Source organism: Carcharhinus amblyrhynchos, chromosome 4 (genome assembly GCF_965287045.1).
Source record: "Carcharhinus amblyrhynchos chromosome 4, sCarAmb.v2.hapA, whole genome shotgun sequence".
Taxonomy (NCBI): Eukaryota; Metazoa; Chordata; class Chondrichthyes; order Carcharhiniformes; family Carcharhinidae; genus Carcharhinus; species Carcharhinus amblyrhynchos.
Genome location: NC_137327.1, coordinates 23,900,928 through 23,918,056, shown reverse-complemented (window position 1 = coordinate 23,918,056; position 17,129 = coordinate 23,900,928). Strand labels below are relative to the sequence as shown.

Sequence of the window (17,129 nt, the reverse complement as noted above, 5' to 3'; positions counted from 1 at the left end):
TTGGAAAAATGCTTGAATCCGTCATCAAAGAAGAAATAGCGAGGCACCTAGAAAAGAATTGTTTGACAGAGCAGACGCAGCACAGATTCGTTAAGCGGAAGTCGTGTTTGACGAATTTATTGGATTTCTATGAGGATGTGACTAGTGAAGTAGACAAAGGGGAACTGGTGGATGTGGTGTTTCTCGATTTTCAAAAGGTGTTTGATAAGGTGCCCGCACAAAAGTTTGCTTCAGAAGGTTAGGGGGCATGGAGTTGGGGGTAAGATGCTAGTGTGGATAGAGGATTGGTTGTCTAATAGGAGGCAGAGAGTTGGTATCAATGGGTGCTATTCCGATTGGCGGTTGGTGACTAGTGGAGTGCCGCAGGGATCGGTGCTGGGGCCTCAGCTATTTACCATTTATACAGATGATCTAGAGGAGGGGGCTGAGTGTAGGGTGACAAAATTTGCTGATGACACAAAGATGAGTGGAAATGCAAATTGTGCGGAGGGTGTGGAAAGTCTGCAGAGGGATCTGGATAGGCTGAGCGAGTGGGCGAGGACCTGGCAGATGGAGTACGATGTTAGCAAGTGTGAGATTATCCACTTTGGTAGAAATAATAGGAGGGATTACTATTTAAAGGGAGAAAAGCTGCAGCATGCTATGGTGCAGAGGGACCTGGGGGTCCTTGTGCATGAGTCGCAAAAACCAGTCTGCAGGTGCAGCAGGTGATCAAGGCGGCGAATGGGATGCTGGCCTTTATAGTGAGGAGGATAGAATATAAAAGCAGGGAGGTCTTGCTGCAATGTACAGGGCACTGGTGAGGCCGCAGCTGGAGTACTGTGTGCAGTTTTGGTCGCCGCACTTGTGCAAGGATATTTTGGCCTTGGAGGGAGTGCAGAGGAGGTTCACTAGGCTGATACGGGAGATGAGGGGGTTAGGCTATGAAGAGAGATTAAATAGACTGAGTCTGTACTCGTTGGAGTTTAGAAGGATGAGGGGGGATCTTATAGAGACGCATAAGATAATGAAAGGGATGGATAGGGTAGAGGTAGAAAGATTCTTCCCGCTCAGAAAGGACAGCAGGACTAGAGGGCACAGCCTCAAGGTAAGGGGGGGGCGGGGTGCAGCTACCTCGCTAAATATATTTAAGTCACGGGTAGATAGATTTTTGACAGACAAAGGAATTAAGGGTTATGGGGAGAAAGCGGGAAAGTGGAACTGATCCACTTCAGATCAGCCATGATCTTATTGAATGGCGGGGCAGGCTCGAAGGGCTAGATGGCCTACTCCTTCTCCTATTTCTTGTGTTCTTATGGTTCTGGACTCTCCCACCATTGGGAATGTCCTCCCTGCATCTACCCTGTTTAGTCCTGTTAGAATTTTATAAATCTCTATGAGATTCCCCCCCTCATTCGTCTGAAAATATCAAGTAATTTTGTTATCAACATTTTGCTAAAGACATGGGAAATAGCGGATGATTCCAAACCCATAAGTAGATCACTGACTGCAGCACAGGATAACAAACTATTTTAGAATTTCAACCTTAATTGCATAAATATGGATATAATTTTAGAAATCAATTTTTTAAATAAAGAAATGTAATTCCAAAATATACTAAATTAATTAGTTTGCTTTTGCTTACCTTTTTATTGCATCCTCGGCAGGGAGCCTTATAAGAAGAAAGTTGCTTCTCCACATTAGAGGCCTTTTCCACCTTTTTTGGGTCAAATGGCATACGACAAAGTGGACACAGGGGTGACACAACTTGGAGGCAGGGTTGCAAACATTCCCCGCAAAACCTGAGAGACAGTGGATCATTGTTAGCAAGTAGTTTGCAGGGTAATCTTTCTCAAAAAATACTCTCCTGACTCATGAAGAATTAAGTTACCAAAATCTATGAAGAACTTAATTATCAAGCCAATAAATTATCATTAATGAATGAACTTGTAATTTAAGAGTCATACAGGTTTATAGCATGAAAACAGCTCCTTCAGTCTAACTTGTCCTTGCCGCCCCTTTGTTTTTAACACTAAGCTAGTCCCAATTGCCCACATTTGACCTATATCTCTCTATAGCCACCTTACCTATAGAACTGTTTAAATGCTGTTTAAAAGACAAAATTGTACCCGCCTCTAGTACTATCTCAGGTTGCTTGTTCCAGGCACTCACCACCCTGTGTGTGAAAAAATTACCCCACTGGAGCCTTCTGTATTTCTCCCCTCTCACCATAAACCTATGCCCTCTGGTTTTATTAAACCTAGGCCCTCTATTCTCCAGCTCTCAATAAGCCCTTAAAAGCATGCCATTCTTATTCATTCATCACGTTTGCTTCATTGGGAAAGTCAGTATCTATTGCCCATCTCTATTTGCCCTCGAGAAGGATCAAGTATGGCCAAGTGGCATGCTAGACAGGCCCTTTTCAGAGCACAGTTAAGTATCAACCACATTTCTCTGGGTCTGGATTCATATATAGGTCAGGTTGGGTAAACAGGGCAGATCTGCTTCCCTATAGGACATTTGTGAACCAGATCAGGTTTTACAACAATTCAGTATTTTCATGGTCACTGTCACGAAGACTATTTTTTTAGTTCAGATGTATTTAATTAATTGAATTTAAATTTCCCATCTTCTCAATGGATCATCCTTGTTTACAAGTAAATGCCAATAACTTAAAATAAGATAGTTATACATAATCTACTTAATTATGTGAAATTGTATAAATAAAAGAACTTGCATCTATATAGCACTTCCCATGATCAAAAAACTTTCCAATGTGCTTTATAATTAATGAAGTACTTTTGAATTGTAATCCCTGTTGTAATGTAGGAATGTAGCAACCAATTTTCATACAGAAAACACCCACAAACAGCAATGAGGTATTGACAGATCATCTGCCTAGTAATCTAGGTTCAGGGATAAACATCGAACAGGGTACCAGGGAGAACTCCCCAGTTTTTCTTTGAAATAGTGTCATGGGATCTTTTATGCTCAGTTGAGAGCAGACAGAGTCAGACAGTTCACCTGAAAGATGGCACCGCTGACAGTGCAGTGCTCCTACAGGATTGCACTGATGTGTCAACATAGACTTTTGTGCTCAAGTATCTGAGTGGATCTTAAACCCAAATTTTTTTTGAGTCAAAGGTGATAGAGCTAAGGTCATTTCTGTACATTGAATATGGTCATGATTCAGTCAGGAGAAGATTCTGATGTTAAGGTAAATGTATTTCAATGTAGTTACTTCATTTCCTTTAGTTCTTGCATGCTGTAATTTTAGGTTAGTTTGTTTTTAAGGGGATTGGGAGTGGGCAAGAGAAACAGGCTGTACAGCAGGTGGTCTGTGCCTCAGTCACTTGGATTCTCACATCCATATCTGCGGACAGATGGCCAAGACCACGAATTTCCAAATAATTAATGCATGCAGAAGCTCCCATTCTTGAGGGAGACCATCATAGCAGACCCAAAAACCACCATCAAGATAAGCTGGATGCCTTGTTAAATGTAATGCTGGATGTGACCTCAGGAACAAGCCTATCATAGCATATAATGCTTCCAGCAGCACTACATGACAAAAGACACTGCAGAACAATCAACAGCAAGTGTATCCTCATCAGCATTAGTTGTTAAGACATCACAAAGTATTGTTAAATTACCAGGCAATGACTGTGTTCACAGGGACAATCAAAAACAAATGAACTGTACTATCCATTGCATGGACATCTTCAATTACTATCCAAAATAAAGTTGGCACAACACATCAAAGATCAACTGAAGCCTGAAACTTGTATTCATATGCAAATTTCCAGCTATGAGTAAGGTCCTATATAATAGCGGAGAAGGTTACTCTCCTTGCAACCATTTTTGCATCTAGGCATTCACAAAAGCTACTAACATGAATACAAAACACTGCAGATGCTGAAAATCTGAGAAGGGAAAGGGCAAATGTTGGAAATACTCAGCGTGTCATGCTGCATCTACAGAGAGAGAAACAGAATTAATGTTTTAGGTCAATGACTTTTCATTGGAATTTCTGATGAAAGGCCCTTGACCTGAAATATTAACTCTGTTTCTCTCTCCACAGATGCTGCCAGGCTTCGAGTATTTCCAGCATTTTCTGTTTTCATATTGATATGAAGGCACGCCTTGAAAAAAACATAAACTCAAAGTCTGATCCCATTCATCCAGTTGAGCCGGCAGTTAGCGTTCACTGGCAGGAGGATAGAAACATATTGCTGATGTGAGTTTTCTCTGGGCTTTAGACAACAGAAGCTTATTGCATCCCAAACTTACAGGACTCAGCTGTACAAAAGCAAAAATGATTAGTCATTGAAGTCAATAACTGCAATGTAGTAGTTTCCAGAACAATGCTTCTGAAACAACAGGGCAAAGTCACAGCTCTCTTTCAGAGAACTTAAAAACACAAAACAATAATAAATTCAACAAAATGTCAATAATAATTTGCATTTATACAACAGCTTTAATGTAGGAAAAAAAATCTCAAGGTACATCACATAAAGAAAAGAGCAGACACCAAACCTTTGTGGGAGAGCAAAAGAGGTGGTCAAAAGCTTAGTCAGATATATATGGGTTTTGGAAAGACTTCTAAAAGGCAAAGATGGTAAGTTTGATTCCTAGTCTCCAATGAATCAGCCAACCCTCCTGTTCCTCACAGCTATTCAGTGATCCCTGCTGAAAAAGCATTTATGGATATCCGGTCAGGATAGAACACAGCTTAGTCTGGAGGTTAACCCCAATCAAATATTCTTTCAACACTCACGTTAAAAAGAAATATTAGTAAGGCTGAAAGACACATTCTTAATGTCCCCCACAGCATGATGCCCAAAGCATTATACATCCAGGGTACTTTTTAAGTGTAGTCACGCGGTAATATAGGAAATATGGCAGAAAATTTGAACACAACATGGTCCCATAATCAACAATGCATTAATGTGTAGATAATCTGTTTTAATGACATTGGTTAAACGATAAATATTGACCAAGGCACCATGTGAATGCCTCTGCTTTTCATTAAACAGTGCCATGGATCTTTTATGTCCGAGGACAAAAATGGTTTTGGTTTACATAAGAACATAAGAAATAGGAGCAGGAGTAGGCCATCTAGCCCTTCGAGCCTGCCCCGCTATTCAATAAGATCATGGCTGATCTGTCGTGGCTCAGTTCCACTTTCCCGCCCTCTCCCCATAACCCTTAATCCCCTCTCTTATCAAGAACCCATCAACCCGCTTCTTAAAAATATTTAGCGAGGCAGCCTCCACCACTTCAACGGGCAGAGAATTCCAGAGATTCACCACCCTTTGAGTGAAGAAGTTCCTCCTCAACTCCGTTCTAAACCGCCTCCCCCTTATCTTGAGGCTGTGCCCCCTAGTCCTACTGTCTTTTTTGAGCGGGAAGAGTCTCTCCACCTCTATCCTATCCATCCCATTCATCATCTTATACGTCTCAATGAGATCTCCCCTCATTCTTCTAAACTCTAACGAGTACAAGCCTAGTTTATTCAGCCTCTCCTCATAGCTCAATCCCCTCAACTCCAGTATCAGCCTAGTAAACCTCCTCTGCACTCCCTCCAGGGCCAAAATATCCTTGCGCAGGTGATGGCACCGTGGACAGCACAGTGCTGCCTAGTACTGCACTTGAGTATTAGCCGGGATTTTTTGTTTAACTCTTGGAAGCACAGCTTTTTAACTTAGAAGCAAGAGTGCTATCAATTGAGTCACATTTGACATAAAAGTTTTGCTTACAGCACATTATCAAACTGGTACAGGTAGCATCTTCTATTGTGATGCTATAGAAGATGTGCATCAACTGTTAAGTACTTCACCAAGTCAGATATTGCTGCACTTATTATCTTTCCCCTCACCAGCTCCTGTTCTCTCTGACACACTGATTCCTTATCAGAGTAGACAGTGCCCCGCAGTACTTTGCTAAAATAACCATTTTTCACGTTTCAGCCTTGACTGTAAGTTATTCAGCTACAGGGAATGTCACAAAAATGCCATCCTATTCTCATCTGGCGCCCACAGTCGTAAATTGCATTTAACATAAGAAAATTACCCATAGAGCTTCACAGGAGCAGAATCAGACAAGCTTGACACTGATAAATGAATGGTCTCTGTGACAAAGCTATCTGTGAGCTCCTTGCACTTATTGGAGATGAGGGTGGAATGGGCAAGGGGTTGAAGAAGCGATTTAAGGACATGGTTGGTAGTGGAATAAAGCATGGATTTTTTTTTGCATTGCAGAATGATTCTGGCATAGGACCTCTTTTGGAAGAGGGAAACAGGGTCTGATGATGATTGGTATGGTCCAATGAGATCAGGCAACAAGTGATTAAACTAGCTGTGCAACACAAACCTTCAGGCTGTGCGTCTTAGACAAGAAGCTGCACCAGAGAGTGTAACCAGATGGAAGAGAGCAAGAGCTTTATTGGGGTCAACAGCATTAAAGGTAGAGGTGTAGAAGTGATTGAACAGATTCACAGCTGAATTATTGTGGTGAACAGGGGGCTAAAGGTTAGACAGCTGGGAGTTTGAAAAAGCCACTAAGTTCCTTCAAGGATTGTTATTAGTGGAACAAAACAAGGGGCCCCATTTTATCATTTTGATTTCAAGTGCTGGGTGGACTTGAAACTGGGAGTGTTTTAGATTCGACTTTCAGACCCGTTCTGAGGCACACTCTGCCTGAAAAAATATCAGCGATTCTGAATCACGCTGCACAAGCCTGAGGGCAGGGCTTAACATGCCCAAAACCCTGCAGCTCCTATCAGCACCTCCAACTATACACACACACAGAGAAAACAAAATGATAGAATGCTCCCCTGCCACATTCCTCCCGGGCAGGATAATGTCTCCCCCTGGCCCCCACAGACATTGCCCCAGCCCCACAACATTAGTGACCCTCTTATCCCCCCACCCAGACCAATCGCAAGCCCTTCCTCCACCAACAAACCGATCTCAGGCAGTGGCCACGAAGGCCCTTTCCCTCCACTGATCTCAGGAAGAGTGGCAGTGGGCCCCCTTTCCCTCCACTGATCTCATGCAGAGTAGCAACAGAGCTCCCTTCCCCTCCAATGATCGCAGGCAGAGTGACAGCAGACCTTCTTTCCCTCCACTGATCTCAGGAACAGTGGCAGCAGACCCCCTTTCCCTCCACTGATCACAGGCAGAGTAGCAGCAGATCCCCTTTCCCTCCACTGATCTCACGAAGAGTGGCAGTGGACCCCCTTTCTCTCCACTGATTTCAGGCAAAGCGGCAGCGGACCCCCCCCAACCGATCTCAAGCAGAGTGGCAGCAGACCCATCTTCCCCCCCACCAATCTCAAGCAGAGAGCCATCGGATGCTAGGCACCTACCTCCTCACTAACTGGAGCCCTGAATCGGACGTCTGCACCAATTCTGGATGGGCAAACACAGTGGTAAAGGGGGAAGTGCCAGTAAAGTTGGGTGTGCAGCCCATTAAGTCATGCCCATTACGGGTATGATTCCGAATGTGGCCATTTTTGGGCCTTAGTAAAGGGGGAACCGGCGCGGATTGTGCTACTCGCCTGAAATGATCCCAAGCAATGGTAAAATCGGGCCCAAGATGTTTAGAAGAGGTGCCGGAGGACTTGGGGTGAGACCAAGGTAAGATTTGCTGACATACGCCTCACCACTATCATTTTTTAAAAGTGCTTTTATTCATTAGTGTCATATGGTGGCTTACATCAAAACTGCAATGAAGTTACTGTGAAAATATCCTAGTTGCCACACTCCAGCGCCTGTTCAGGTACATTGAAGGAGAACTTAGCATGGTTGATGCACCTAACCAGCAAGTCTTTCAGACTGTGGGAGGAAACCGGAGCACTCGGAGGAAATGCTCGTAGACATGGGGAGAATGTGCAGACTCAGCACAGGCAGTGATGCAAACTGGGAATCGAACCTGAGTCCCTGGCGCTGTGAGGCAACAGTGCTAACCACTGTGCCACCCCATGGCAGTATGATTCAGTTTAATGATGAATTGATAGACAGAAGTGAAAGTTTCAGTAAGAAACAAGCTGTCATTGCTGTGATCAAAAGTTTCCATGAATGCCATAATGCCTGTCCACAAAATGGATGACTAGGGTCTTGCTTGCAATGGAACTGAAATTCTGGAAGGAGATGCATTGAAGGGTGGAGATTCTGGCTCCTCTAGCAGAATTCCATATCTGTGGTGGGAGAGATGAGGAAGACAAGGAGGTTGACAAGAGTAGCCTGCATTGAGTAAGCTGGGTGGAAACATCAGCACGAGATGATGGACAAGTGGGCTGTTGTCTGTCAAGAGGCCATTCCTCTTCACAGAATTACAAAAGAGATAGAGGCAAACTATTGGCTTACTTAAGAGAAAATCAGGTATAGAATAAAGTGGCCAAATATCAGAGAAGGAAGGAATGAAAAGATATATAAATGTGTAGCAGGAAGGGGAACAGACAGGGTATGATAGCCTGAAAATACTAAGGAGAATGGCAAGAGAAAGGGAAGCGGGATTAATGGGTTGGGTCTGGAACAGCAACTAAAATACACATGCAAATTGAGACGGAGGAAATTCAGGTTACACAGACTTGGTAATGATAAGAATAGCTACAAAAACATAAGATGTTGGAAAATCTCAGCAGGTCTGACAGCATCTGTGGAGAGAGAGGAGATCAGAACGTTGGTTCTGTTCTCTCTCCACAGATGCTGTCGGCCCTGCTGAGCTTTTCCAGCATCTTCTGTTTTTGTTTCAGATTCCAGCAGCCACAGTAAATTGCTTTTCTTAGAACAGATACATTCTTGTTGTAAAAAAAAGATAGCATACGTAGAATAAGAATTGCAGTCTTGAACAGCACTGATGTAATGTCCCTGAGCTACTACAAGACATCTGGATGAGAGAGAAAACAGGATCAGAAACTCAGGTGTGGAGGAAACTGAACAGCAATGGTTCGATCTGGGTCTTGGCTAACTGAGTACATGGAAAAAATGAAACCCATCTACCCTAAGTTGCTCATCACTGACTTGGGCATGCAAGGCATGTCAATATTTTAATATATTCTTCCAAGAACAAAACCTGATTGCATTCTCTTAGTACTGATAAAATTAAATCCCTGATGGGCTACCTGTTATTTGATTTTCACAGACACAAACTAAAATTGAACTTTAAGTGAAAGGTGACATTTTAATCTTAGCAAGAACTTATTAAAAAGGATTGAAAACCTTTTAAGCCTAGCTGAATTTTCCAGCTCAAAAACCTAAAGCTTCAATAATACCAGGGTTAAGGCATCTTTGAAGTAAGATATGTTGCCTGGGGCCTTTACAGCTGGATTTGGTGAAAGAGAGAGAGAGAGAGAGAGAGAGAGAGTGTAGGGGCACTGCAGCAGCTCATCAAGGCTCCTTTGACAGAACCTCCCAAGTCTGCAAGATTTAGAAGGCCAGGGGCATCAGATGCATCAGACAAGTTTCCATCCAAGCCACACACCATCTTGATTACGAAATATAATCGCCATTCCTTCACTGTCGCTGGATCAAAATCCTAGAACTGCCTTCCTAACAGCACGGTGGGTGTACCTACAAGACATGGCTGGAGGGGTTCAAGAAGATGGCTCATGACTGGCCACCTTCTTGAACGCAATTAGGGATGGACAATAATTGCTAGCCTTCCACTGACACCCAAATCCTGTGAAAGAATGTTTTTAAAAATTGAGGAGAACAGGAGTACAAAGAAGGCAGCAGCAACAGCCATGACTGCAAACTAAGCTCAGGAGGTTTAGATACCTTCTAATCAAGTGCAAGGCTGTGAAGCCTAGGCATAATCAAACCAGCATGCCATAAATGGAACTGTAAATTGGTGCATCAGTCCAAATGCCATTTCCTTTCCCCCTAGGAAAGAATGATAATCCAGAATGTGTGCCTAGGTGAGGAGGATCATGGTGGCTTTATCATGGAGATTTTTAAAACTGTTTTAATGTAAGTGAAGAGATCTTAAAATTATTTCTGAAGCAATGAGATTGTTAAGAGATTCTCTGATTGCCAAACAGTCAATCTGAAAGAAAATGACTAAATGACAAACCAGAGACAAGCACATTTAGAGGAAAAAGGAAATTAACCAATTGTTCTACAGTCACCGCACATGCATTGACAAATTAAATTTTATTAGAAATAGAAGAAAGCAAAATCAGAACACACATGCACTGAACACAGACATATCACAATTACATTTTGAGTGATAATAGCTGATTACAGAGAGTTCAGTTGATGGACTTTCAACAGCCTGATATTAACTACCAGCACCACCACATTTCATAGCTTTGGTCTTCCCAATGGTTCAAGTAAGAGCAATGAACTAAGAAATTGTTTTCCCACATAAAATATTACCAAAATGCAAAAACGTTTGGGCTGACGTACAACATGAACAACCCACACATAAATCTTCCTGGTATGCAGTCCCTTTGACTCAAGAATTCCACTGTTGGGCTTCTATCCATGCCTGGCTTCTGAACAGGTCAGGCTGTTGTGGAATACAGCTAGATATGTATTGAAGTAAATTCCATTTGCATGGAAGTGGGTGGAAGACAGTCTGTGGTAAGCATTAAAATTTAACCCTTGCAGAATATCTTATAAAATTAGAAACAAAAGGGAGAAAAGTTGTGTATTCTAACTAAATTATAATTTTCATCAAATGAAAAAGATTTAAAAACAACAGTTTTCACTAATTTCTACCATAATTTAGTCTGCTCCAATTGCTTAAAGAATTTATCCAGTACATATTAGGTAGCTGAATCATATAGAGATATTTGGTGACAGGCAGGGCAAAAGTACACGCAAAACAGTCAAGCTGCAACTGAACTCTCTGACCCTGGATTAGGAACTAAAAATTGTTCAGGGTTCAGGATTCATGATTGCTATTCAGCACCCCATGCCTGGGGCCTCAGAACTATACCTCAAATGAAAAAAATGATCAACTAATTATGCAAATGTGGCTTTTATTCACATTTGGATTTATTTTTATACAAATAGGTTTTTCTAAAAAACAGCCCAAAGCTTTCTAAATTTATTATTTCCTGAAAGATTGACACCAGGCACAAACCTGATGAATGAACCAATAGGAAATTTAATTGAAAATGTGCAGCAAGTGGTCATTACTATTAACGCAAATATCTGGTGTCCTGAAAAGCCAAATCTACTCCAGTGCCAGCAGGAGTTTCAACATTATGCTACGGTTTGCGGCAGTCATCTCCAGCTTGGGCAATGTTAAAGCAACATAGCCAATGTAAGCAGGGCTATGCTGCAATTTGCTGGTAGATTGAAGTGAATATATCAACATAAAATGACCATCCTGGCCACATCCATCACAAAATTAGACAACAAAATGACAGTAACAATTAAACATTGATTCCATTTTCACCCAAATACAGATGCTGTGGAGTCAAATTTAGTCATGCTCTCCAGATCATGATGCAAGACTGGGAAACTGCCCCATTTAGAAGGAAGGAGGGCTGCACTCGTGGAAGGGGATACAGGGATAAGGAGGACAAGGCCACAGAGGCATTTGGAAATGAGGATAAGAATTTTGACTTGGAGACACTGTACATTGGGTGCTAATGTAGTATAGCCAAAACGGGACAATTGGTGGGTGGCATCTGATGTAGGATAAGGTACAGCAGAAGACTACTATGGGAGTTGCATTTTACAGTGGATGAAGAATGGGAAGCTAGCCAGATGAGCATCAAAATAGTTGAGCGTTAAGATTACAGAGACATGGGTGAGGAATTCAGTGGCAGATTAGCTGACACGGGTTGAAGCAAGCGATGTAACAGATGGTCTTTTGGGTAGAGATGGGGTCTGTAGCTCATTTCAATGTCAAACATTCTGACTGCGAACCATCCAGTTCAGCATGAAACAACAATTGGGTAGGATAATGAAATCAGTCACAAGGGCTAAAGGTGACAGTTTCAGTATTCCAATTATTTAATTATAGGAACTTACAGTGCATCAGAAATTGGATACAAGACAAGCTGACAATAGAGGCAACGGACAGGCTGACAACAGGGGCAACGGACAGACTGAGCTGTAGAGCTGAGTTATTGTGTAAGCTCACCCTATGACTGCTGGTCATATCACTAAGGGGAAATGGGAAGAGGAAGGGACCAAGAACAAAACCTTGGGGAACTCTGAAAATAATGGTGTGAGGGCGGGATGACCAGTACCAAGGCAGGATGAAAAACTAATGTTGAACTGAGATAATTCCCTTGCTGGACAATGGGACAATGGTGCATCAAGAGAAGGGTGCAAAAGGCTGCAGAGAAGTTGAAGAAGGATAATGCATCATGGTTCCAGTCAGGGAGGATGTGATTTATTTAGGGCCATTTTAATAGCATGGCAGGGATGGAAATCTCCTGGAGAGACGCAAACACTGCGGATGGAGGTAATGAAAGGTGATGCAAGTGATAGATAATACTTGAAAATACTTGGAATTATTTAGAATATTAGCCAGTTTAGGAGTCAGGAATGGGAATTGTATGGTCAGTGGTTAATGGGAATTGGGTGAAGCGATCGGTAAATGGATCTTATACACGAGATGGGATCAGCTGGGGGGAAAGAGGTAGAAGTGAAGCGGAGAAAGAGAGGAGCTGAAGTTCGATATGGATACAGGAATCGGAAAAAGATAAGCTGGAGGTAGGTTTGGTTTAGTGGATAAGGCAAAATGGAGGAAGCAGCAGAGGCAGGCAAACAGATGGTCTCAATCTTATTGATGAAAATATTTTGGAGGTGAGTTGAGGGGTGGGAGAAGGGTTTAAATGGAGATAGTGGAGAAAAAAGGCAGGGTCATCCTTGGTCTCCAGGATGACCTTGAAGTAGTTGGTAGTTTTGGCAGAGAACACAGTGGTTCAATAGTGGTTGATGCAATCCACTTAGATCTGCTGATGAATGGGGAACACAGATGTACACCAGATATGCTCAAGTCTGCACTTTTTGGCTGGAGGGAGTGAAGATGGGAACTATGCTGGGGGAATTGATCAGAAAGGGTGAGTAAAGATTTGTCAGATATAAGAACGTTAAAGGTGGACTTGGAGTGCAGGTTAATGGTTACAAAAGTACTGTGGCTTATGGAGGGGTCAATAGTTCAATATTTGAGATTTATGAATTTGCAAATAATGAAGGCACAGATAATAATTTCATTTTTACAGTTTCCAACACATGACTGGAATTTTACCGCCTTGCTCGGCACAGGAATCGGAGCAAATGAGGGGCGAACAATGGGAAAGTCCTTGGGTGGGAATTTCAGGGCGAGCAAGGCCGTAAAATCCCGCCTATAGTTCTCTCCAGTCCATCATTAATATATTACCAATGTTCTCAATCATTAAACAAAATGAAACCATGAAGGTTGCATCACAGTTGTCATTTAACTCAATTATAAGTATAATGACTGGAGAGTACACATAACAACAGATGGATAACAGTTTGTCATAGTTAATCATTAGACTTCACTGAAAATGAAATAGATTAATATTATGCACTGAAGCTAAAACGCAAGAGGCCAGATTTTCTGATCCCGCTGCATGAGGAGATTTGGCTGAGTGACAATTTCTCCGTTCTCGCTGGCAGTGGCGGGAGTGTGACCAGCCAAGCTATCTACGTCAATCAGTTGAACATGTTCATATCAAAGTATCAGGGCTGCTTTAAAGTGATGGGCCATAACTTTTTGGCTCCCCAGTGTTGCATTTGGGGGGTACTCCAAAGATGTACTTGGAAATTCCTCTTGGCTAATTTACCTGCACAACTGTGCTGGGCTTAGAATAATACACCAAAGTGATTTAAATTACCAACTTCAGAAGGTTCTGTCAGTTTTACACCCATAGCTACTCTAAAAGAGTTATAAGGAAAAAAACACCAGTCTGAGCCCTGCACATTATACCCCCATACCCCAGGGGATCTCCCCCATGGTATTCCCTGCACAGGATTTCACATCCCCCTCTCCCAAAGATCTGATCACTACCGACACATCTGACAGCGCACTGGCTTGACTCTCCCCGACCTGAACAACACCACCCCATGACCTGGCACCTCCCTAACCTTCAATATCCAAATCCCCATCTTGCCAATGTCCAGACATGTCCACCCATCAATGCCTTGATGTCGCTCCTTCACAATGTCGATTCCCCCCACCGATGACTGCTCCCTGACTCCACATCCCATTCACTTACCATTGAAATCTACCTTCTCCCTTTCAATGAGACCTTTAAGCTCATGTGCCTTCTGACAGCATTACTATAAAAAGGGGGCATGGCCTGCTTCAGTCTGCTCCTTTCACACTCCATCACTGGAGTTGGAGACTGCTTCACTCCTGGAGTCTCACTCAGCTTCAGTCAGGAAAGTTGGGTGAGACAGGTGTTTTCCATTTCAAACGCAGTCTCTATGGAGTGGCAATCCACTGCTGAGGAAGTTATGGAGTGATATTGATCTCAGTTAAAATTTTCTGCTTAAAAAGTTTCCGTGATTTACGCCATCGTTAACTTGAAACTTCACTTATCATAATAAGTGTCTGAAGGCAACTCAAATACTATAAAATCATGCGGATAGCAACTTCAAAAGATAGGACTGAAGTTTTGAGTTGCATTACCATAGAAGTAAAATAATGCAACATCTACGGAGCGGGATTTTCCAGCCACACTCGCCACAAGACTGGAAAATCCTGCCTGAGATCAATGGACCTTTACACAGTTTGCCTCCGCCCGCTACGATTCTCTTTGCATGCAGGACAGGGAAATTCAGCTCAAGATCTCTCAAGCCGTCTTTGCCATTTAGTAAGATCATGACTGCTTTTTGACCATAACCTCACTTTTCTGCCCCATTCTAATTTTCCTTACCTATCTCAGTCTTCAGGAGTTTTTTTATTCATTCATGGAATGTGGGCCAGGCCTGCATTTCTTACCTAATTGCCCTTGAACTGAGTGGGTTGTTACAGCATTTTCAGAGTCAACCACATTGTTCTGGGTCTGGAGGCCAGAGTGGGCAAGGACAGGAGATTTCTTTCCTAGAGGGGATTACTGAACCAGAAGAGATTTTTTACAACAATCGATAATAGTTTCTTGGTTATCATTAGACTTTTAATTCCATATTTTTCCATATTCAAATTTCACCATCTGCCATGGCGAGTTTCAAACCCAGCTCCCCACAGAATTACTCTGGGTCTCTGATTATTTGTCCAGTGATAGTATCACTGTGCCACTACCTCCCCATAACTTTCAATACATAGAATCATAGAATTGCTACAGTGCAGAAAAGTTTCAAGTTTATTTATTAGTGTCACAAGTTGGTTTACATTAACACTGCAATGAAATTACTGTTAAAATCCCCTAGTTGCCACACTCTGGTGCCTGTTCGGGTATACTGAGGGAGAAATTAGCATGGCCAATGCACCTAATCCGCACATCTTTCGGACTGTGGGCAGAAACTGGAGCACCCAGAGGAAACTCACGCAAACATGGGGAGAACGTGCAGAAACAGTGTAGACAGTAACCCAAGCTGGGAATTAAACCCAGGTCCTTGGTGCTGTGAGACAGCAGTGCTAAACACTGCCACCATGCCACCCCAAGACCTCCATGAAGGAGGCCATTTGGCCCATCGTGCCTGCACCGACAATACACCCAGACCCTCTCCCTATCACCCCACATATTTGCTCTGCGAATCTGCCTGACACTAAGGGGCAATTTTAGCATGGCCAACCCACCTAACCCGTACAATACAAGTATACAATAATATGACAAGCAGTAACAACATTTTAAGTCATGAAAACAAACAGGCCAGAGCTTTATTTTGTTCTTATTAACTTCACAATAACAGGAAATAGCAAAAAAAAAGCTCAATGACAAATTTACAAAATCTGTATTGTAACACATATCCTATGTTGTGTAATATACATCGCAGAAAGGTTTGTGACATTCAGGAAACCAAGCAAAATGATGAAATGAACTAAATTTTAATCATATTCCATTGTAATCATCTGAATGGAAGCACTGGATGACCAGGCAGACTACTTCAAAAAGGAACCTACTTTCACTTCTCACTGATCCTGACAACAGCAAGAACACCATATTGCTACTCTTGCATACCTTTTTGCAGTTATTGACTACACTCTGATCGCATTGTTTTCCTATCATTCCCATCACCAAGCAGATGGTGGATAGTGGTGTGTCATTGGCCCAAGCCAATACCCTGGGGACATGGGTTAAAATCTCACCACAGCAGCTGGTAGAGTTTGGATTCAATTAATAACAAAATAAAAATCTGGAAATGAAAGCTAGTCTCATGGCATGAAACTATTATTGATGGTTGTAAAAACTCATCTTATTTACTTTATGGAAAGAAATTTGCCATTCTTATCTGATCTACATGCGACTCCGAACCCAAAATAAGGTGGCTGACTCTTAAAATGCCCTCTGAAATAGCCCAGCAAGCCATGCAGTTCCAGGAGAATTAGGGATGGGAAACAAATGTTGACCTAATGATTCCTAAATCCCATGAAAGAAAAAATATCCCCACAAAGGCCTCGAATGAATTACCTTAATTGCAGTAAAGTTCACTTTTAAATGTCACATATTGATGTCCATCTTTGCTAAAAACTAAAGCGCAACAGAATCATCACAAAATATTACTTCAATGTGTACAATGTTACCTCCATTATGTCTATCATATATTTCCTATTAAATTGTAAAACAATTCTAAAGTCCTCGATGCTAACATTCATAGACTGATTTTAAACTTAACCACTAAAATTTCTCCGGTATTGAGAAAAGACTCAAATACTCAATGATTCTGAGCCCACAGCACCCCTGGGCTTGAGAATTTTCAAAAAGTCACAACTCTGAGTGAAGAAACGTCTCAACTCTGTCCAAAATGGCTGTTCTCTATTTCTGAGACTATGGGCCCTATTTTACCATTTTGCTTCTAAGTGCTGGGCGGACTTGAAAGTGGGAGTGTTTCAGATCCGACTTTTAGGTCCATTCTGAGGCACCCCTATATGCACTCTGCCTGCAAAAACATCAGCGATTCTGAATCGTGCTGCAGAAGTTGTGGGGTGGGGGCGCACTTAATATGCTCGAAACCCTGCAGCTCCGATCAGCGCCTCCAATTGCACATGTA

At 42.3% G+C, this 17,129-nt stretch overlaps 1 protein-coding gene across 3 annotated transcripts in view; it reads right to left on the bottom strand.

Annotated features, from left to right (window-relative positions):
• The window catches only part of rnf166 (ring finger protein 166), a 66,118-nt gene that overhangs the window by 26,637 nt on the left and 22,352 nt on the right, over positions 1–17,129 (bottom strand). For all 3 annotated transcript variants that reach the window (XM_080186834.1, XM_080186837.1, XM_080186836.1), the window contains exon 2: positions 1,625–1,781. In XM_080186834.1, the coding sequence (XP_080042960.1) occupies positions 1,625–1,781 (157 nt within the window). The remainder of the gene's footprint in view (positions 1–1,624; positions 1,782–17,129) is intronic.